General features: G+C 40.2%; 1 protein-coding gene across 6 annotated transcripts in view; it reads right to left on the bottom strand.

The window, feature by feature from the left end:
* Window positions 1-22174, bottom strand: part of TTLL5 (tubulin tyrosine ligase like 5) — a 123906-nt gene that overhangs the window by 80425 nt on the left and 21307 nt on the right. For 5 of the 6 annotated variants that reach the window (XR_011679164.1, XR_011679165.1, XM_071426773.1 and 2 more), the window contains 12 exons: window positions 21287-21388; window positions 21083-21174; window positions 18951-19058; window positions 10906-10987; window positions 9957-10018; window positions 9155-9246; window positions 6245-6286; window positions 3323-3436; window positions 2860-2951; window positions 2184-2246; window positions 1197-1235; window positions 120-265 (listed from right to left, as the gene is read on the bottom strand). Coding sequence is in view for 4 of the 6 variants with exons in the window: in XM_071426773.1 (XP_071282874.1) it covers window positions 120-265; window positions 1197-1235; window positions 2184-2246; window positions 2860-2951; window positions 3323-3436; window positions 6245-6286; window positions 9155-9246; window positions 9957-10018; window positions 10906-10987; window positions 18951-19058; window positions 21083-21174; window positions 21287-21388 (1034 nt within the window). In the remaining 2 variants the exon portion in view is untranslated. The remainder of the gene's footprint in view (window positions 1-119; window positions 266-1196; window positions 1236-2183; window positions 2247-2859; window positions 2952-3322; window positions 3437-6244; window positions 6287-9154; window positions 9247-9956; window positions 10019-10905; window positions 10988-18950; window positions 19059-21082; window positions 21175-21286; window positions 21389-22174) is intronic. The other variant, XM_071426774.1, reaches the window with a different exon arrangement.

Below are 22174 nucleotides of genomic sequence, written 5' to 3' on the forward strand. Positions count from 1 at the left end.
GAAAACTATTAACATTTGAAACAGAACAACCCCATTCACGCACATTTCAAATGAAAAAGTCCTTTGCTTGCCTTTTTTTTTTTTACCAGCTGCTCATTTAAAACTCTAGCCATGCATACCTAATGCTCTTGCCTGTGCTGCTCCAACCTTGCCATGGTACCGCCGCCGCTTCCGTAACTCCAGTGAAACGAGCTTCCTCTCATAAAAGAGAGCATGAGAGCCCACAACTTCCATCCTCCTATCCAGCCTTCCATGGAGACCTGCTCTGGGAAGCACAGTACACAGATATCCCTCAGTCTCCCTTTATCTTTCTCTCCCTGATAACACAAGAGACCAAACTTGAAGAAACATTCTTGCTGATACACAGAAAAAATATTTACCATCAGTCTAACTCTACTCTACTTAAGCCTGTAAATGTTTGAAGAGAGTCTTGTATGTACCCCACAGAACATCACCTCTCAAAGCTCCAAGACACACTCACCTAGTGTCAACACTTTCATGACTGAGCAGCCTCTGCTCACCATGCAACATCTCAGGGCACAATTAACAGAGGACATTGAAAGAGTACAAAATAGAGAAGGGGAATGGCAAGAGAGCATATTGACATCAATCTGGTTGTCTGAACCATTTATGTAGACAGCTTTTTCTTCACTGATCAGATATAAGCATTTTAACATAATAAAAGTGGAAAATGCCGAACTTTCTACAAGTTCGACCTAAGACAAGGGATAAGGAGCCCTGCCAGATTCCAGAAGGGAAACATCAAAAGTAACAATTTTCTGCCAGGGCACAAAAATCCAGGAAAGTGCTCCCCATGATATAAGTGTAAACAAGCATAAAAAATGCTTATTGTTTCATTTATCTTTTCAGTTCTAACAAAGTGAATATATGAGTATATGAAGTCCAAATCCTTGTGCATTACAAGATCTTTCAAGAGAGCTCAATGATGAGCCTTATCTATATGGTAGAAATACCAAAGTGAGAAGTGTATGAGGAGAAATTTTAAGATCCAATGAAAACATGAGCTGTCACATCTGGGTATATTCTTTTTGCACTGTATTTATGTTTCTGAAGTTATTTTCATGGATTTCAGGTAGGAAAGGTGTTGACTCACAACTTGGAAGACGAAGCTAAGGAAATCTAAATTTATAATAAATCCCACAGAGCACAAATTATTGAATTAAGAAGCTATTTACCGGGATCTTCCAGTGATGAACTCTCTTTTTGTCTTGCTCCTACATAGAGAGAAAGGTAAAAAATTACTCTCCATACCAGATCAGCCTTGATTAAAAAGCCTTCCTAGTCTTTCACATATACAATGTCAAGACCATATTTACAGAATTACTTGTGAGTTCTATCTCAAAGAAGAAGAAAAAAAAAAAAGTGCTCCAAAAGAGGAGCCCTGAGCAGCTGTACAACAATTGATGCTTGCATTTGTCTGGCTTAAGCTGGAGAAGGCATAATTTAGAAGAACTCTTAATACACGTCCCTGAACATACACAGAGAAAAAAATTGTACAGCACTGATGCTGGAAGAACTTCTGTAAATACTGTCTCCCTTCTCAGTCACCTTGTCTTTACTTGGTAGTTACTTCATAGTGGATTTCAAATTTGCACAAGAAGAAATGTTGATAAGGAAGGGCATTAAAGACACAGTGAAAGACACTGCATACAACTCTCAGTGGAAGCTCAGCTAGTGGCATGAACTGTTCCAACCACCACCCAGAAAAAGAATCATCAAATCATGACTGCACAGATCAAGACACAGGGATACTAAACCACTGGAGAAGTCAATTTCAGGGCTTACTGTACATGAAGACAAACTTTAATGTGATTTGAAATTTGAAACAAAAAAGGACACCTATAAGCCTTTCATAGAGAAAAAAATCATCTATGTGCTTGAAGTTTTTTCATGTCTATAGTAATATTAGTACTCCAATGATTCCCATGCCTTTTGAGTATTGTCCTTTTTGCCCTTGGTTTCAGAAAACACATAAACCAACACATAAATATATGACCAACACATATGACCAACAATCATTTGCACACTAGAGAAGAGATGCACAATTATCAGCACTCCTATAAATCCCAGACTTGTGTTTATAACATTGGATAAGTGAGGAAGCAATCCTTTTTGTACTGTTTGTGCCCTTTACCTCTCTCCCAAACAGAGAAGCTTTCTACCTGTCCTTAAACAGACGTGTAGCCAGCATGTAGTTCATTGATGTCTTATGCTCTAGAAAAGATCTAGGAAAAGGAAAAAAAAAAAAAAGAGGATTATCAAGACAGAGCTCCACTCAATGAAAGGCAGTACAGTGCAGAAATAAATGGCCTCTAAAACATATCCCAGAAGGGGATTCAGACAACATGCTGCACCACAACAGAAAAGACAAAAGGAGGAGAGCTATCATTTCTTCAGAAGTTCCTGGTGATGCAAGAGAGAGAGAAAACATTACAGACTAGAAAAATAAACTTAGAAAACTCTAATATAGTATAACTTTCAGAAGGAGTGAGTCCTATATGGCATTTATGGCCTAATGACAAGAGTACACGGTGCACAGCTTGAGGATGTAAAAGTAGATGGCAAAAATCTGAAAGGAAGACATTTTTATTATAACAGAAAAGCAGTACCAGAAATAATGTCCAACAGCTTTTCATGGGGTGCAGTTATGCAAAGCAGCAGCTGATCCCTTTTTCTGGACAAGGGATCAGAAAAAACAATATTCAAGGCTAAAATAAACTTTGCCAAAACTTTTAATACCTCTTTTTAAATGCCAAGATAGCTGATCTACACATTTCTAACACAGAATATTCCTCAACATGGAGCATCAGTGCCATCCTATCAGATTTTTATTCTTACCCATAAAGGTCCCATGTTAATGGGGTAGGGAATATCCGGATGAAGCCTCCTCTCCGTTCATTTTCCTCCCTCACTCGTCGAAGAACTTTGATCTGATTAAAAAGAAAAATAGAGAACAGTCAGCAAAATAGATAACAATGAAAAATAAACCTTCCAAAAATCTCTGAATTTCAGAAAACAAGACTATTCAGTCCTGCAAATGGACTGAGTAGATAATGATATCCTTAAGGAATTTTGTCTTGCATTTAAATTTGGAAGGAATCTATCACTGCTTCAAGCACATCTCTGCTTGGCATGATTGAGGGCAAGGGCAATACGAGCAGTAAAACTCAAATGCTGCTTCAAAAATTACTCTTCTTCTGTCACATTTTTCATTTACATGCACTTGCCATTTGTTGAGCAAATAGCCCCACATACTGCATGAAAGCCCAGGTAAATAAAAGCTATTTAATAGCCTCCTTACCTCCTCCATGGAGAGGCCTAGCATAGAGCTGCTGTGCCTTCCTGCTGCCTTTTCCCTGCCTAAGGGCATCGAGCTTTTCACTTCAGCATCGCCGGCAGACAGAGGACGGGTATGCTGTAGAGACAGTGTGAATCCAGATTTTTTTTTCCTCTCTCAATTTTCATATTAAAAAAAATTACATTCAACTTCCAGGACCCCATTCCTAGCAGGATCTACACTTCAGAGCACTACAGCCAGAATTCACAATTCCATACCCCAGCTGTTGAAGAGTCCACAGCCTAAATGTCACTACATGCAAGTATTCAGATTCTTAGATTTTAGCACAGCAGGCACAATTCAGGCATCACTGCCAGTATTTACACCTCTGGCCCCTTCCGGAAAAACAGGAGGCATACCAAAAAACAGCAAAGTCAGAATGTCATACAGGAAAATCCTCACCCAAGGAGCACTGGAGTCAGCATTCACAAGAACCAAATGGATTCACACATCAATGGTAACAGAACCATGATTCTCTGTTCTAGCTGTGTTGCTATACTAGAACAGCAGAACTGTGATTCCCCGGTGAGATAAAAGCTGCAGGGAAAAGTTCACTGCCTGTTATTCTTTTGTTGCTATACTGCTGAATTTCAACTTGCTACTTCTCACACTTAACAGACACATTCTGCAGATATACACAGATACATCATGCAAATTTGCATACATATGCAAATTTTTAAAAATAAGCAATAATTTGCAGACAGTGTCACTAAGCTTATTTTCAACCTGATGGGTAGTCCTGGCCAATTCTAACAAAAGAATAGGAATTCAAAATGTCTTCAAATCATCAGGATTATAAAATTTTAAAATCCAAGCAAGAAAAATCTTTGAACTTGCTCTCAAGTACATTTAAGATGGTCTTAGGCTCAGTTTAGATAAACTACCTCTGCAAAAACAGCACTAAAAGAGTCTACTGAGAAGGTCTCAAGCATTTTTACTAAATCCAAAAGTTTATTTTAGCTCTATACTGAGCAAAGAATGCACAGAAAGCCTTAATCTAGAAAGAAGAGAAAAACATGACAGAAACCTTAAGGTGGGTAAGTCCAGGGGAATATCCCATACTGCTCAGACACACAAAAAAATTCCATGGCAAGATCAGGAAGCATCTTTATTTGTAAAGACTATGGGAATTTAATTCCATTCTCTCCGTTTCAATAGAAATGAGAAGCGGCTACTCAGAATCTGTAGATGAAGCAACAGCAAAAGCAACAGGCATTGCACTAGAATAGGTAATACTGCAGTGATTGGCACAGAAAAATACAAAGAAAAAACAGACATAGCAGGTACCAGCTGTAACATTTTGTTAAGTCTAACTGATTAAAAAGATAAAACAAGACAATCTGGATGAGAAGGCAGGAGACACAAACATCTGTAGAAGAAATAAAAATGCCAGAAATCAAACAGGTTTGCTTGATGCTTTGGATGGCACTAAGTTTTAGAAAGAAAGACTTTTAGTCTTTCTTTCTAAGCTTCCTTCCATTTCTAATCCACAGCTCAAAAATGTTGCTTAACAACTTTCTCTAAAACCTGAGAGGTAACCTTCTCTTAAAAACCATTTCTCATTTCCTGGCACTACCATAACAATCCATCATCATGTGAGAACTGCTGTTCCAAGAGAATATTACAGGAAATTCTTCAATCTATTAAATTACCTGCTTTACTAAAGGAAACACTTCAATGAAATCATTTCCATTGTCTCAACACAACAGAGATGATTACATTAAATACAAAAGTAAATGTTTGTCTACGTATTGGGAAGCTCTGACTCCTCCCTGAGAGCAAAACTACATGGCTGTCAAAATTCTAGAGAAAACTCTCTTTGCTGGGCTTCCTGCACAGTTTTTTCCATGTTTCACTACAGAATACCCTCTGGCTGTAGCACAGAAATGTCTCCAGCTTCAGAGATCTTGTTTCCTCTTTGACCCAGCTTATCTATACAAGTATAGATAAATCCAACCACTCTGGTATATCTCCAATTCTGCAAGTATCCTTGGTTCCCAAATCATGATTCTAATTTAATAAGCACTGACAGCAGTTGGCACAAAGATCATTCCTGTTCTCTACAATACCTTGTAATTCAGTAATACTCTTTCCTCTGAGCCTCAGCTAAACTTACTCAGAATGACAAACAGCAGGGAATAGACTGAATTAGGTTCTCAAGATGATTCCATCTACTTTTTCTTCCTGATGGGGAAACCCCATTAAAAAAATAATAACAACTCCTACTACATTTGTGCAGGAAGCCCAGCAGCAAAATAATGCCTAACATGTCTCCACGTGGCCAATAGCTTAGAATTGTAAACTAATTTTGATTTGTCTATATGGCTTGCAAGAAGGGTTAGAAACATAATACTTAGAAAGGTAGATCAGTCTCACTTAGGCTAAAAATAGTCCCATATTTTTCCATTAACTTTAAGAAATCCTTCTTTTCTCTGCATCTATTTTGACCCAGTTCACTCTCAAACTTTTGCAGTGTCCTTCAGAGGACTGTCTCAAAGAAAATGATTACTTCTCCTGTAGGGCCACCTGAATTTTGTCAGCACAGATTCTCCTGTGCTTACCTTATCATTCAGACTTATCATCTTAAAAACTTTGAGGGATTTGATCCAGCTGATCTTGACTCTCAGCAAGCTTCCCCTACTTTTTTTTTTTAAGCTACTAGAAGCGATGTAAATATTTTTTTTTTCAACATTTGTTTTTGCTGCATGGAAACATGCTGGTGCCATGTCCTCTTCTCATGTTGACTTCCCTCTCACCCCCATCCCCCTGCCCCAGGCTACTCAAACTGTAAAATATATTTGGGGATTAACAATGCCAAAAGCATTGCACACAATAACATTTGAAAGTGTAGCCCTTACATGGGTGATGGAGCTGAAGGGTACTTACTGATCTGCTGTTTGCTCTTTGTGACTGTGCAGACACAGGACGCTGCAAGAGACACACAAAGAGAATAAAAATCTTGTGTTCTCCAAGACACTATGATCCCTGCCTGACTTGTTGAGGACTGGCAAGTACCCTAAACAAAACAGTATAAGCAAAGGGTGGTGAGGCACTGGAACAAGTTGATCAGAGAAGCTGTGCCAGCCCTGGAACTGTTCAAAGACAGGTGGATGGGGCTAGGAACAACCTGGTCTAGTGGAAGGTGTCCCTGTCCAAGCAGTGGGGTTGGAATTTGATAATCTTTAAAGTACTTTGCAATCCAAAGCACTCTATGATTCTATGATAACTGAAGTCCAGAGATAAAGCTAACCATCTCTTATATCTCCCTCATATCCTGCACAAATGTATCCTGTCCCCATTCCAAACACAGCATTCATTCTAAGCTCAGATGTGCTCAACTGTGAAGAATGCACCTGGCCATAAGGTTTCCAAAAGCACACTGAACTCAACTATGACGAGCAAAATTCGTATTTTTGTAAAGTAAGAGTCACCCATATAAAAATATTTAACAGCTATGCATCAAGGAGAAAGAGGTGCTGTCAAGTAAAATTGTTCACAGAACAGAGGGAGGAAAAAAGTAAAAATCCTGTAGTTTTGCAAGTACTTTCATTTAAATATATCAACAATATTCCAGTTCTCATGGAGAAAAAAGATACTACTTAACATTCTAACGCAGGCGTAGAAACATCAGAATGTCAAGAAGTACCCTGTATTACTTACCTGGTATCAGGCCTACAAGTAAAACCAGTTTAAGGACAGGTTCAAAAGAAAACAATCAATCATCAGAGCTGAGATTTTTCTTGCCTTCAGTGGTATTCAGAGTGTCTTCCTCTTTTCCAACACCCAAGAGGAGCAAACGGTGGAAGAAAGGATTCTCAGGAGCCCTATCTATCATTTCTAGCTGTACTACTGACAAGTTCCTCTCTACAGTTGGCCTACTCAAAACAGATCAAGGTCCCTCCATTGCTTACAATTAACTGAAAGAGCTCCAACCCAAATCCACAAGAAGTTACAAAGGAAGCAGCAAAATTGTTGATTTCCCTAGAGGGAGAAATGCTCAAAGAGCCAAACCAAAGAAATTGCACAAGAAACTTGCAGTCCAGTCTGGTGAAACTCAGAAAAGAGAGTAACCATCTCAAGATAGTTATTCAAGAGCACTCTCAAGAGTACAGGCACCAACAGTTCTTTTTCAAGCAGCAACTTTTACAATGATTAAAAATGGCCTATGTGAATGATCAAAACTTAAGACATCATGAAGGTGGTAGGAAAAACCAAAAGATTACATATAGCCTTTGCAATAGAAAATTGGAACAGGTATTGAAAATCCAAAAATCTGAGATAGAATGTATTCAGCAAAGAACAAGCTAAAACATTCTGGGATCATGGAAAGATCTAAACACCTATCTAGCCATGGGATTTCCACTTAGGTACTTAAGAAAAAAAAAATGCTGTACGACTATCACTGCATTACAAACCTGCTCCTATCACTGCATTATAAACCTGCTCCTATTAAACACAGGTTAAGTTAAGGGAACCACCTAATCCTGTCTCATAATCAATGCACTGTCATATGAATCGTTGCAATTTTTTCAACTGGCCAGCCTTACATCTCTTTGTGGGTATTTGTTAAGCAAAGCAAAGTTGAAAGCCTCATTAAAATTCAATTCTTTACAACAGCATAATTTTCTGAGACTGTCTTGTATAATTTTGTCAAATCATCAGGATCCCATTACTCTAAGAAGGGTAATTCTTTTGAATGGTTTCTAATTTATCTCACGTACCTTTTGTCTGCTACAAAGAGCACCTATACAGTCAGAGTGATCTGTATTCAAGGCACTATTATATTTGTCTTAGAAGTTTCAGACTCAGACATGCATCCTAAAGACACTCAAATATCATCGTACCAGCTATTCACCTCTCTCAGTGACTAAAGACTCTTGAGTTTTACAAGAGACAAAACATTGCAATTTCTGTGAGCTTTCCCTATACCAAAATGGACAGTGTCTTGGTACATTGTCTGAACAAAAATGCCTTGTCATTTCCTAACTGAACTTGAGCTACACAGCCATGTTGCATGTCCATCACAGCACCATCAGCTGCAGAGATGTCAAAGAACACCATCTGCCTATTTGCCTGAGGAGAAATGAGTTGAAAAGTCCAAGGATGTAACAGATCTCCCTGCCCTTTGTGAATGCTCTGTTTCCACAGATATTTATGGAATCCATTTCATAGACAAAAAGAGATGGAGAACAACTGTCCTTTCACATTACAGTGCTGAGAAAGCACTACCTCAACAGAAAAGACATGGGGCAGTCACAGCAAGATACATGAGGCCTCAGTCCAATGATCCATGGGAAAGAGAGATTCCAAAAGAGAATGGGAAAGAAGCCTTAAACTTCAAATGCAACAAGTTTTTTACCTAGGAGAAGGTCTTGGAGAGACATTCATAAAGCTCCAGGGTCCTGTAAGCTTGTTGTCCACAACAAAATCAAAGTGGTTGAACAGCCCAGAACACAGGTGTGTCCCCTGAGAACCACAGAATGGTTTGGGTTGGAAAGACCTTAAAGGTTATCTAGATCCAACTCCCCTGCCACAGGGAGGGAAGCTTCCAGTAGAACAAGGTGCTCAAAGCCCCATACAGCCTGGTCTTGAACACCTCCAGGGATACAGAGTCCACAAACTCTTTGGGCAACGCGTTTCAGTGCCCCACCACCCCCACAGTTAAAGATTTCATCTTCCGCAGTTATGCTAGAAATCCAGATAATCTCACTCACTGCCTCTCTCACTCATGAGTCAATTTCTATGAGAATGACTTCCTCCTATGCTCCTCAGCCAGGGCCTGTAAAAATCACTTACCTGCAGCTTCTGGTATGGATTTCTTCTGACAGATTCAGACGAATGATAAATGCTCCGGCTTGACCGCTGGCCTGGGTCCTGGCATACAAAGCCTATGGGCACCAAGAGCTGCATGAGAACTTGAAGACAGACAAACCCTGAAAGATGAATCTAGCATTTCTGTTCACAATCTCAGTCTATACATGACCTTCTTGTCCCTGCCCAAGGACCAATAAGGATCCTTTTCTTTTTTATACCTTGCTTTGTTTAATCCTAAACTGTAATTGCATTACATTTTTTGAACAAAAACTTGCTTCAAGTCCAAGTACTTAAATCAATAAATGGGTTACTGAATAGCAGCACTGAATCAGTTACTGAATAGCAGAGATAGACTTGGTTTTTTAAACAGCTGAGCAGAATACCTGATGACAATTTTTCTTCTTTCATTACTAAGGCAAATTGCATCAAGCAACTTAATCAAGATGCAAGGGACACTGTGCTCTAGACAGTACTCCAAGTCTAGTCACCCAACCAAAACCCACACATTCAACTTAGAAAATGCATGAATACTAACTCTGAAAGCTAAAGAGAGCAGTGTCTTCAAATACCAAATTAGGGACTCTTAAAACCACCTAAGCATCACAAACAGATGATTATTCTGAAGTTGAAATGTCCATATATCACTTCTCAGTGCTAAATACAGCTCCTCTCCTTAACTAGAGTTCACATCTATTATACTCATCTAGTAATATGCAACTCATAAACCTACCTTTAACTGGTTTTAAATGAGGGAAAGACTGAAAGATTTTTTCATTTCACTCACCTACAAGAGTGAACATATCTGAAAGCATGCTAGCTTTGATCTTCAGGTCCAAAGGAGCATCACTGTCCCCACATGCAACAGAGGATAATAGGAATTATTTGTCTGGCATTAAATGAGAGGAATGCATCAGTATTTAGTATATCTTTCAATATAGTTTCCTTGCCTTCTTAAAACAGGTAAAAACAAGAAGAAAATTAGGTGATTTTCACATACATAGGTAAAGATCAGAGAGCAATGGCTTAATCTGTTTATCCTTTTTCCACAGCTTGTAGTGTCCTAATGCAGACACATACAGCTTTGTTTAAACTCTTAGGGCTAGAAACTTTTTCTTTGAATGTATGTATGTTACATTTCATGAAGTAGATAAAAATTACTGTTGTAGAAGTCTTAAAAACCACACTTAACTATGCCTCTTCCACATAAAGTTATAGCTGAGAGACCTACCAAAATAAATCCTCAATTTCCACTAGAGCATGAGGGTCAGCATAAGGGCCAAGTCAACACTTGCTCTTTAGAATTTATCTGATTAGAGTACTAGACTGAGCCCAAGAACTCCTCTACGTACTCGAGTAAAGTGCAACTGATTGAACTCTGCTTGGACTCCAAAATCTAAAAGCTTCTATCAGCCAAGAAGATTGAAATCCAACACAATCGTCTGACAGAGCTCCAAAATTTATCTATAATGAGAGATTATGAACCATTAACAGTGACAACGGAAGAGAAATAATTAAAAAGTAAATGGAAACCCAACTGGGCTCTTTCAAAACCTATTGCTGCAGTAAGTTTGTTTATCCAAAGGAAAAAAAGCAAAGGAATATCCTCTCTGCCAATCAGCTGTGGAACAAGATCTGCAGGCATCAGGAAACCATGCCCTCCTTGGACCACATGTTTCCAAGACAACCACCTCCAGCAACAGTCCCTGCCTGATATTAAATTGGGAATCACTTACCAGGCCAATGATGGGGACAGGTTCACTTCCAACAGCCAGGGTTTCAGAGTGTCATCAATAAGGACATCAAAACCATAGAGCTCTGAGAACACAGCAGACACTAAGTTTACCTCACTGCATCTTTAAACATTCACATAAGGTCCAACATTAGTTTCTACCAGGTCATTTCTATCTAAATTATATATGTTAAATCCAGTAAACTCTCTAGGGGTGAACAAATAATAACATTCCTCAAGTGGCAATTTCACATCCTCAGAATTAAACTTAAATATATTCTGCCCTGGCAGCAGGGGGGAACAGGGGAACAAAAATATTAGGAAAGTATTATGTAGAAAAATAAAAATCTCTTTACTGCTCACAAGCTGTAGTTCATACAGAACTCTACTACTTGCTTTCACATAGAATTGACACAAGAATAGCAGGTTAAATCTACTTCTTCCACCGGATCCTGGAAACAACAAAATTTCATTCTCCTGTCCACTTTTTAATCCCTTTATTCATTGTTCCAGTCAGCTAGAGAAAATCTTGCTTCTTTCAAGCATCAGCTTCTTTTTAATTATTCTTGTATGTTTTCTGCAACATCCCATGGGGTTACAGCAGACTTCTCCTCGGCAACTCCATTTACATGGACAACCTCCCATAATTTTTTAGCTTATTGATAGCTTGCCACTTTGAAGCAAACCACAACAGAAATATTTTTTCCTTCGTTTCTAAAACAGTCATAACATATTACATCTGCTACATGTGTTCTGCTCTACACAGGTCAGATGGGAGCCAGCTTCCCATTCCAAATCTGATTTTACTATTTCACTCTCTGTACAGGTTTTCTCTAGTTTGGAAAGAGTTGCAAGAAGGATGCACAAAGATGAGTGTAAATCAGAAGCTGGCATTAATGCAATTCCTTCCTTCAGCATTAAGAAATAGACTTTGTAATCATCAGGGAACTTAAACTTTTTTTTTAAACACCACAAAACAGGGTATTGGCAGAGAAGGATTTTCATGGAATTAACCAGTTCCCTAGTGCCTGAAATAAAAGCAGGAGAAATTCTTTGCCGTGTTTCTTTCCTTTAATTCTGGCCCTGGCCTTTTGTCGCCTGCCTGACGTTGATGCTGGCTCTGGGGAGCTGGACTGCTTGACAAGATCTTCCTATGCAGGCAGCTGTGCAAAAGCTCATGCAGCTTAAAATGGGAAGTCAATGAGCTAGGGTCAGGGGGGAGGCTTGGAAGGGGGGAAATGGCAGAACAGTGAGCATTGCCTGCTCACTCTTCTAGAGTCTGTAGCCAGACATTGAATGGGAAACAAAAACAGCAGAGAGTTAAAGAACTGGTTCACTCCAAAAAATGAGGCTGAATCTACATTTTGCTCTCTTGCTCCCCAGACAGGGATGGCTGCAGTAGAGGGAAAAGGAGAAGGTGGGGATAGTAAGTGTAAATATTAGCAAAGCATTTTGACCAGGAGAAACTTTCGAATGACTTTAATACATTTCAAAATACAGTCTCAGGTTTGGTGAAGACCCATGACTATTAACAGCACAGAAAACTCAGCAGCTCGTGCCCAAGGCAGAGAAGCAATGAGTGGGTCTGCAGCAGCTGCTGGTCTGCAGCCTCCCAGCCCCAGGCAGGAAGAAATGCATTTTGTTTTGACTAGCTCCTGCTTCTTTTGCTGCTGGCCATTCCCTTCCTTGGCCCCTTGGAGGCCCTTTCCTAGTGTTTTGGCTTCTCTGACTTTGTGCTCCTCTCCCACACAATTCTCTTGCAAATTGCTGGCTCTTTAAAGCTCCATCTTTCCCACCCAGTTAGTCATTCTGTCCATTTTTTCAAATACACATGGGAAACCTTTTGACCTCAGCTAGCTTTAACCATGCTGCTGGAGCTTCACATTCCTTTCCCTTGTGTCTGCCTTATTTATTAGGACAATAAGTTCTTCAGGGTATCTCTGTTGACTCAATTCCATTGTTAAACACAGATTCTAAAGCCACTCGCAATGACTTAGGGTCTCCTAGGAAGTCTCCATTGTTGCTCTGTAATGCCCCAAGTTTCACATATTCTGAGACGTGTCTACAAGCCCTAGACAGATGTCTCTGCTTGCCTCACGGCATCAGGAGCTACATAATATCCATGTTCTGGCAACTGAATCAAGCCTCACAGATTCCATGCAAGGCTTAGCACAAAGATCTGCTCAGAACAATCAAAAGTTTACTCAGAAATATCTTGCTGGCCCTCTTCCACATCTGGAAAATGTACTTCCTAGATAAAACACAGTAGTCACAGTACCCCTTCCACTGTGAAACTCCACTACCACTTGGAAAAATAAATACACAGGCAGGACAAAGATGTGGAGTCACACGATAGGATATTAATAGGATAATTAAAAGTATATCCTCTGCAATTACCAACTTCAGCAAGGCTGCCATTTCCCTCTGCAGAGAGGGTAAAGAGAACAACGACTGAAAGAGCAAAGCATGTCTCATACTGTGGCAATGCCAGGTTCATGACAAGCCACCTAGTGCCACTACTGTTATATGGGAAGAACAGAAGAAACTAAGATACCAAGTTTCCATAGTGCCTTCTCTTGCTACTAGAATCCACAATAGCATGTTTCACCCCTAAGGTTTGCTAAAGACTGGAATTATATCAGGAGGTACCAACTGTTTCCAAGACTCAGCAGGAACAGCCTGCCTGTTCCTTCTCGAATGCCCAAAGAGAATTCACTGCTGGCTGAGCTTCCCACTCCCAAAAGAAGGCCTAGCTTCAGTGTGCAGCCTAACAGCAACAGATCAGCCAGAGATGTTTTGCCAATGACATTATCTAAGACTAAGACAAAGGCTAGAGAGATAGTCTCAGGCTTTTTGGTTCTGGTAAACTCCCATGTATTCCAAGTTTATCTTACAATCCTCTCCAAGACTGTACCAGCACTCTCTTTTACAAAATATCCCCAAAGAACTTGTTATTCTCTCTAAGTACAGAAACTAAGTTACAAGTGATAGCACAGTAGCATAAAGAAATTTTTCATGTTTTTCCACAGCATAAGCTCAGTTCCTAAAGGGTCACTGTAACTCTCGTCTTTCTTTGCAGCTTGTTCCCTAGAGAAAAAAAAAAGCTTTACTGCAAAGTACATACTCTACAATTAAATGGAGATAACCTGATGTTATGAAGGGACACAAACAGTGGGAAAAAAATTGCACAGCACGTAACTCTTTCTTGATATTGCAATAAAAACCATCTCCTCATTTTATGTAGGAGCATAGTTACAGACATTTCTAATGCAAGGAAATTTTGCCACTGAAATTCAAGTCTTCCATTTTTCTTTCCTATTCATTCTGGTTTTATATTAAGGATTAATTCTCTTTTTAAGAGAACTTTATTTTAACAGAAAAAGGTTTTATCTCTATCTTATCACAGAAAAGGACCCAATAAGAGAGGACAAGTAGCTTCAAGGCTAACATCAAAGAATGGGAGTCTTGGTGCAGATTCAGCTGCCTTTGCAATCCTAATCTTACTAAGTAAATAAATTATCACCCACAAGGTATAAAACACACTGTTCAACCCAGTGTGTGATACCAGAGTGAGCAAAGACATTAATATTCCAGTAACCACTTGAGGACACCACTTAACTTCCCTTCCAGCACTGAGGAACTTAAGAGTAGATATGTGGCTACTTGGTCCTCAACAAACTCAAGTGCGCAAATTAACAAAATATAATACCAGGTAGACTACAATAAAAGCCATCTGACTCATCTAGATGAATACATGAAGTGAAGGATAAAGAGAGCATGTTTCCCAACCTCATTAGTTCCAATTCCAAGCTCTTACACTCCGAGAAAGCCATGAGGCAAGAATAAACTGGTGTTCCTCACTTTGATGTCATCTATCTGGTGAAGACCCTAATGCCACCAGGGGAACCAGCGGCAGTAGAAGACAGAATGAGAAGCCAGGGTTGATTCTGACTTTGGTAACACAAGTCCATTGATGATAAATTGACAGTGCTGGTCATTTCCTAAGTGACCCAAAAACAGCCATAAAAGCTTTTTAGGTCTGCTCCAGCCTTCTGAGGAAGAAAACTGGTGCTACTAAGCTGAGAACAACTTCCTAAAGAAACAGAAAGTTTCTGCAGCAACGGGGATCTTGAGTCTTTCAACCAAGCTCTGGGTACTAAATCATCAATATCAGATGGGTACCACTTAGAGCCATGAAGTGACAAGTAAGAAAAACAGTGCAGGGACAGACCCCCCGTTCCTATAGAAGCTATGACTAGAAGACCTATCCCTTGAACTCATTTTACCCTTCACACTCAGCTGACAGTTTAGTCAAATTTGAAGATATAATTACATTATAAAATCTACCTCGCCAATCAGATCATCAAAACGCCTGTCATGAAGGGTATAGGCATCCTGAATCTGCTTGTAGCCAGAGGAGTCTACAACCTTTTTCAGATTCCAATGGGATCTTTACATACTGGCTTCAAAGCAAAGACTGATGCTAATGCTATAAAAATAGAATGGATTAAGCTTTGTAAAAAAAAAAAAAAAGATAACGGTAGGAAATAAGGAAATCCCTGTTCAGCTTTTCTTTTTCTGTCACATGTCATGTAAGAAACTAGAAAAACATAGAAAATATGTGTGGTACGTGTATGGTTAACTTAAGTCACTAAGCATAGGCTCACCTCAAATCAAGTAAGTGTGTAGAGAAACTCCTTAAGAATCTCAAGTTTTTAGTGCCCTGGAAAACTCATGATGGAACAGGTCAGCACTGTTCAAAACCACAAAAGACTTCCCCTAAATAGGTCAACTGCCACCACTAAGAAAGCTAAATGTTCATGAAGAACAGCAACACAGGCAGTTGAGAAACTGGTGATTTGGCACAAATGAAGACTTTTTAAAGCATTTAGCTCCAGCTCACCACCACTCAAGTCATACAATAGCATATTGTTTGCTTTTATCTCAATATAGATGTGATTAGAAGCAAAAGCCTGACCAATTCAGCCTTAAGACACAGAAGCAGCTAAATAAGAAACTCATTGGGATCAATATGCCCATTACCCTATCCTGGCCTGCCTTCTTAATTGCAGACAAGCTCAACAGTGTCACAGCTGGGCTTCCTAGAATGTAAATGAAACAAGAGGACTTCAATCTGTTGCTTCTTTAGGCTCACATTTCAGTGAGTGCAGAAAATGCTGCTACCTGGCTGCTGGCAAAAATATGTGCTGCACCCAGCCACCTTCATTTCCTACCCGACTAAACCAATCCCACAGGGAGATTTTTCATTCTGCCTGACAGCAGGCCTTACTGCCTATTCTAGCCTACCCAGACATGCTTACTTCAGGAGGGAGAAAAATGCAGTCTGTAATCATCTTGGGCATGTGTACCTCCTGTTCCCACACTGAGATGTCACATCCCTTAAATAAGTGTAAAATCTATCTATCTATCTATCTATCTTTCTCTTAAAGAAGGCTCCAGAGGTGACCATTGACTCAGCTAGTGACCAGCTTCAGGACAGGGCAGTGATCTGGAAAGTTGCAGCCTGCCCTCCTCTGGAATTACTTACTGGTTGAAACAATTATTACTAGGAGCTTAATTTTACATAAGGAATTATTAGCTAATTACAAAGAACAAAACAGATGACTGGGATAACTTTGTTAATAACAGTGCATGAACAAGGCAACAAAATCATGTAGTACTTGCAGTGCTTCTGTGATGCACTTCAGAGGAACAAAACTGAGCATCCCAAGTCCTTTGAAAACCAATTATTACTAGAATGCAGTAAATAGCTCACATTACATGGCCAAAATGGAACTCACTCTTTACACAAACTGTCACCAGCACTCTGTTTTGACATGAGAAAAAGGACCCTCCTGACCTAGCACTCTCTTTCTAGGCATGCATTGGTAGCAGGAATCAGCCTGTCTCACCAGTCCCAGAAAATGAAGAAGCCATGAATAAACTCTCTTCCTTTAAATCCTGGAATCAAGTACACTACATATAAAAACACTTACTTGTGAAAGAAACTTACTACAGTTGTGCAGTACTAAACAATTAGAGAAATAAAGTGGGCAACCTCATCTGGACAAATAAGTACTTGTGATTTAATTTTTTAGGAAGAAAATGGCAATTGTACAGGAGTTCTATTCCCTATAACAGCATTACAAGCACTAGAGTAGAATACAACTTAGTTATATTTTTTAGGAGTTTTCCAAACAAGACCCATCTCTGCATCTGAACTTCAGATAAAGGTTTCTGAAGTCTGAGATACTTTTCACATGATCAGCCCACCTCAGGACACACACTCAGTTTCATTGTTCAGAGCTCAGAATGAAAAAAAAAATTAAAAAAGGCTCTTGTCTGAGACTCAACACACTGCCTTGAAGTCTTTGTTTGCAGCTTTCTCCTTCATGCTAACAACTATGAACCATTATGAACACTTCCAGCTAGAAAAACTGAATATTTACAAGGTTAGAAGTCATACAACCCAAAAGTGTCAGAACAAGACACACAGATGACAAATGAAACACACAGCATGATGGAAGTTCAAATCCTTGAGACAAGGACCACACTTAATTGTGGGGGGAAGGTGGCAGAAAGTACTGAGCTCTGGAAATGCCTAAGTCTCCCTAGGGAAGCAGTATGGCTCCTACTTAAGCTCTCTTTCCTGGGAAGCTCTTAATTTATGTTTACACTGAAATAAATGGAACAAAACAGTTTATTTGTGGGGGAGCATCTGAGAGGGTGGTTAGTGCAGCCCTGGGGAGGCAGCAGGAAGTGGGATAACCTCAGAGCCAGGCCCAGCAGAAAGTACATTAGGAACATTAGTTTCCATATACACAGCTCTGGAGACACAACTGAGGAAGGAAAAGAGAGAAGCCAAAAAAAGGGGCAGCTAAAGTGGTTTTGACATGTCTTTTTTTCAACTAGCCAATAAAGTGCCATTTCACTGAGACTATTATCTAACTCATAAATCCCCATGTATGACCAGGTCCTTCAACTTACAACAAAGGCATCAGAGTCAGTCAGGAGAAACTATGGTCAGAGAGGTAGCTAGTTTTGGGAGGTAACTAAACAACCTATCAGTCATGGCTCCTTGATTCCTGACTGTCTTATCACTCTCAAATATCCAAAGATGCATTTATGCTGGAGTGTTGAAAGCTGCAGAATTGTCAGTATCTAAGTGCAAATCAAGGACCACATAAAGGGATCTGACCTGTCACAGCTAGTTTAAATATAAGTCCCAATACCTAAACACAGGATAGCCTAAGCCAAGCTTGGCCTTTGGTTTAAGCACTGACTGAGACTTCATCTTCGTGCATGCATCCACATGAGTGAAGGACAGCTAGGAGCAGGAGGAGGCCTCTTTAGGGAAGGTTGGGAAGCAGCCACTGGAAAGTGGGAGAAGGCACACTGTGGTACCAGCCGCTGCTTTCTGGAGCTGCTCCCAGCCTGTGCTGGCAGGGAGCTCTGCAGAGCCGCTGCCAGCGCCCAGCGCAGCTCCGGCCAGCAGCGGCCTCGGCCGCCCCCGCGCGGCACTCGCTGCATCCCCGCCAGCGGCGCTGCAGGCACTGCCTGCCGCACACGGCTTCTCCCATCCTCACACACACCAGGAAAAGGCAAAACTACACTGCTAGGTGGCTCAAGAGAAAATAGCAAATGCTCGAAAAACGTGTTTAATCACCCACAGCCATTCTTTGCAAGGGCACTAGTAAATCACCAACTTTCCAGCACTTCCCCAAGTTCCCTTTCAAGTCCTTTTTCATCATCCTATTTTCATTTTCTTGCACGAGACTGATCAATGGTGCTGACACAGGGTCAACTGAGATTTGATGCACCTTGCCCTCAACCAAGGCTTATGCTAAAAAAAAAAAAAAAACAAAAAAAAAAAAAACCAAAAAAAAAAAAAAAAAAAAAAAAAAAAAAAAAAAAAAAACAAACCAAAACAACCAAAATAGCATTCAGCTTTCTTGCACTAGGGAATGCACTTTCTCTCTAGCATGACAAAGCTGGAGGTTCCAAACAGTACTCAACAGGCAATCAACAAAGATGTCCCCAGTGTCTTACCGAAGCAGCTGCCACGATGTGAAAGAAAACTTTTACAAGCTGATGCAATGGACAGCTCAGCAGAAACTAGAGTCTTGATAATCAGGTCCTCCACGCTGGCCATCAGTGCTGCAAGGAGGGGAGGGAGGGAGGAGGAAAAAGGAAAAAGTAGATTGTGAAGTAACACATAATATCCAGGAAAGCATGAGAATATGCAAATGGAGATACACCTTCGTGAATCAAAGCACATGAGACCCTATGGATGACAAAGCAATGATGCTTGGAAATCCATGCAAGCCTAAGTAAATAGACATGCATACATATCTTAGTGCAAAAATATTCACAAATGAGAATGTGAGAATAATAAGTGCAGGTAAACGAACATATGGCAAACACACCAGCACAAGTCAGCTGGAGTCTGACCACTGCCCACTCAGAGTATAGGAAGGATTAAACAAAAGTTAGACAGGAGTGGGTTAGTGAGATAAGCCCTCAAACTACAGAGAATAAGCCATAGCACTGAGATATAAAAATGTTTCTTGTGAACTTTTATGAGATAACTGTTCTGTGACACTGCACCTTCCTCTAAAGCAGCTGTTCCCATACCAAAGTTCATAAATCTTTTCAAAATTTTATGACTGGTGACAGCTCCCAGTCCTGCTGACCTATAGTAAGAAAGCTCTCCAGCTCCTGCATGAGCCTGTGAAGAGCTCAGGAACAGGAGTCTAAGCAGACAGAGGAAGCAAAACGCAAGAAAAGATGTACATTAGACATAGACCTGGATTCTACACTGGACTTGGGATGAGTCACATGATAGAAAGAACACCACACTGGTTTTGTTTTCAAGGACAAGCAATAGAGAACTGAGAGAAGGGAGAAGTGAACAAATACTGGATTCATAGTCTCAAAAGTTAATAAAGATGAAAGGACAGCCTTCCCCACCCCTCAAAGGGAGCACAAGCAAATCCACACAGACATCTGGCAATCACTACTTCAAAGAGTATCTTCTAGAAACCACTTGACTAGAGTTTACTTTAGTTCTACAATTACTATTTCTCATGCTCACATGATGACATGCAGGGACCTGAACAATTACAGAAAGATCATGCAAGCAAATTCAGATGTGAACTTCTGTACCAGAAAACAACTAAGTGGAACCAACACAGCATGGAAACATCCCAGCACACATAAACAACCCAGAGCACAAAAACCCTGCCAGCCCAGACAAGGCCAGCACTTTTCAGCCAGCATTCTGCCTCTCTATGGCCAGAACCAGATGCATCAGAGAAAGGTGCATGTCTTGTAATGGATAGTTAAAGAAATCTGCTTGCATTGCTCAGTAGTTTGCTTAATTATTAAGAGAGTATATTTTATACTTGAGGTTGGGGTGAGGTGTGGAGATGTATTAATATTAATAACTGCACATTCACAGCTGGCTGAACACATACGGTGCAAGCGATTGGACTGCCATGCACACACATGATGGGAAAAAAGTCTACTTCCATCTGAAAGCCAGATTCAAACCCCTTTCTCCAACATTGAGTGTTCCTTGGCAACATTAGCAATATGGGACATAGCTGCTATCAGTAATTTTACTGATGCCTCAGTATCACAGGTAAAATATCCCTTAAAGGATATACCTGGATTCTACTCTGCAGATGCAGTTACTACCAGCAGACCTGGCAAAGGTGTGGAAGAGGGAGCTATTTTATATGAAACACAGACTAAATGAAAACACCCAGCAAAAACCTGAGCCATGGAAAGATGACACCACATCCAAGAGTCATTCAAACTGGCACAGCTGTCCAGAGGTTGGTCACTCATCAGACCGAACAGGCCATGGGAGCAGTAGAGGGAGGGAAGCTTTTAGAAGGAATGGAATGACCTTAAGAAAGGGGAAATGTAGGTAAAATATTAAGAAACACACCCTGAGAAAGTCTCAGAACACTAGTTGCAAAAAGGAAGGGGTTAAGCCTTATCTCTGGGGATAGGGAATAAATGCACAGCTCTCATGAGTAAGGAACAATGCTTCCCTCCACCCTGCTCTGGTGCTAAATGGGACTCACTGGGGCTCTTCCTTGACTGCTTAGAATTCACACTACTGAGATGATCAAGATCCAACAAAGAAATAACAGAACAAGATTTTTACTGACCTGCAGTGTCTCTCCCCTCTTGTTTTAAGTACCTCAGCATTGCACTCATGCTCCATTTGTTTCCATAATCCTCTACTTCAGGATCATCACAGCTAAAAATAAATGAAAGGAGGAGATTGGCCTACCTCTATGGATCAGCATTAGACCAACTCAGGTAAACTGACCCAACCTCTGAAGAATGGGTTCTATTTTCCAGCCAAGTACCTGACATAATCTCCACTCTTCTTGTTGACACTGTAGTTGGTCAGATGCATGAACTGGTTTTTAATGTTCTTGGATGCCTGGTCATACCTCACTGTTGCAAATCTGTAAAGAGGAATAAAAATTCACAGTATTTCTTGAGCAAGTGGCATTCTTGCTAAATACAGCAAGCATGCCATTACAAATCACAGACCACCATACAGACCACTCAACAGCAACACCCAGGGAGAGAATGCATGTAATGAGACTTCATCAAATGCAAAATACCATTTATCCTCAAAGGACACATTAAGAAAAAATAATATCATAGAATGTGAATATAATGCAATAGAATAGCTGCAGCTGGAAAGGAACTACAACAGTAATCTAGCCCAACTGCAATAATTTTCTTACACCACATGTAATCCTGATTCAATACATATTTTAGGTCTCAGACTGTGGAGAAAAATCAATTTAAAAAAATTGAGGGCAGAAACCAGAGCATCTGGTAGGTAGAATGGCCAGTATGAGCCACTGATAATCACCACCACTCATAACATCAAGCATGCTCCAGTTCAAAAAACCAACAAGAGAAAAAACACCTTCACTCTGACAATCCTCCTGTACCACAAGAGCTTAAGATGCCAATGTCTCAAAAGAGATAAGGGGAGTAAGAAAGGCTGAGGGGAGAGTCAAACACATGCTACCCAAACAAGCCCCAGCAAGAGGAAAAGTATATACCAAACACAGCAGGGTTAGCTGCACAAAAAGGGGAGTAGATATGGGGGAAGCCTCAACGCAGGAAAAAGGAGACAGGATTCTGGAAAAATGGAAGAGTGAGAGAAAGTTGGATCATCTGGTTATGCAATGAAATAATGTTCAGAAAAGAATGCACCTTCAATTTTTTTCATT

Source organism: Agelaius tricolor, unplaced genomic scaffold (assembly GCF_023055355.1).
Source record: "Agelaius tricolor isolate 1412-34295 unplaced genomic scaffold, bAgeTri1.0.p SCAF_5, whole genome shotgun sequence".
Lineage (NCBI taxonomy): Eukaryota > Metazoa > Chordata > Aves > Passeriformes > Icteridae > Agelaius > Agelaius tricolor.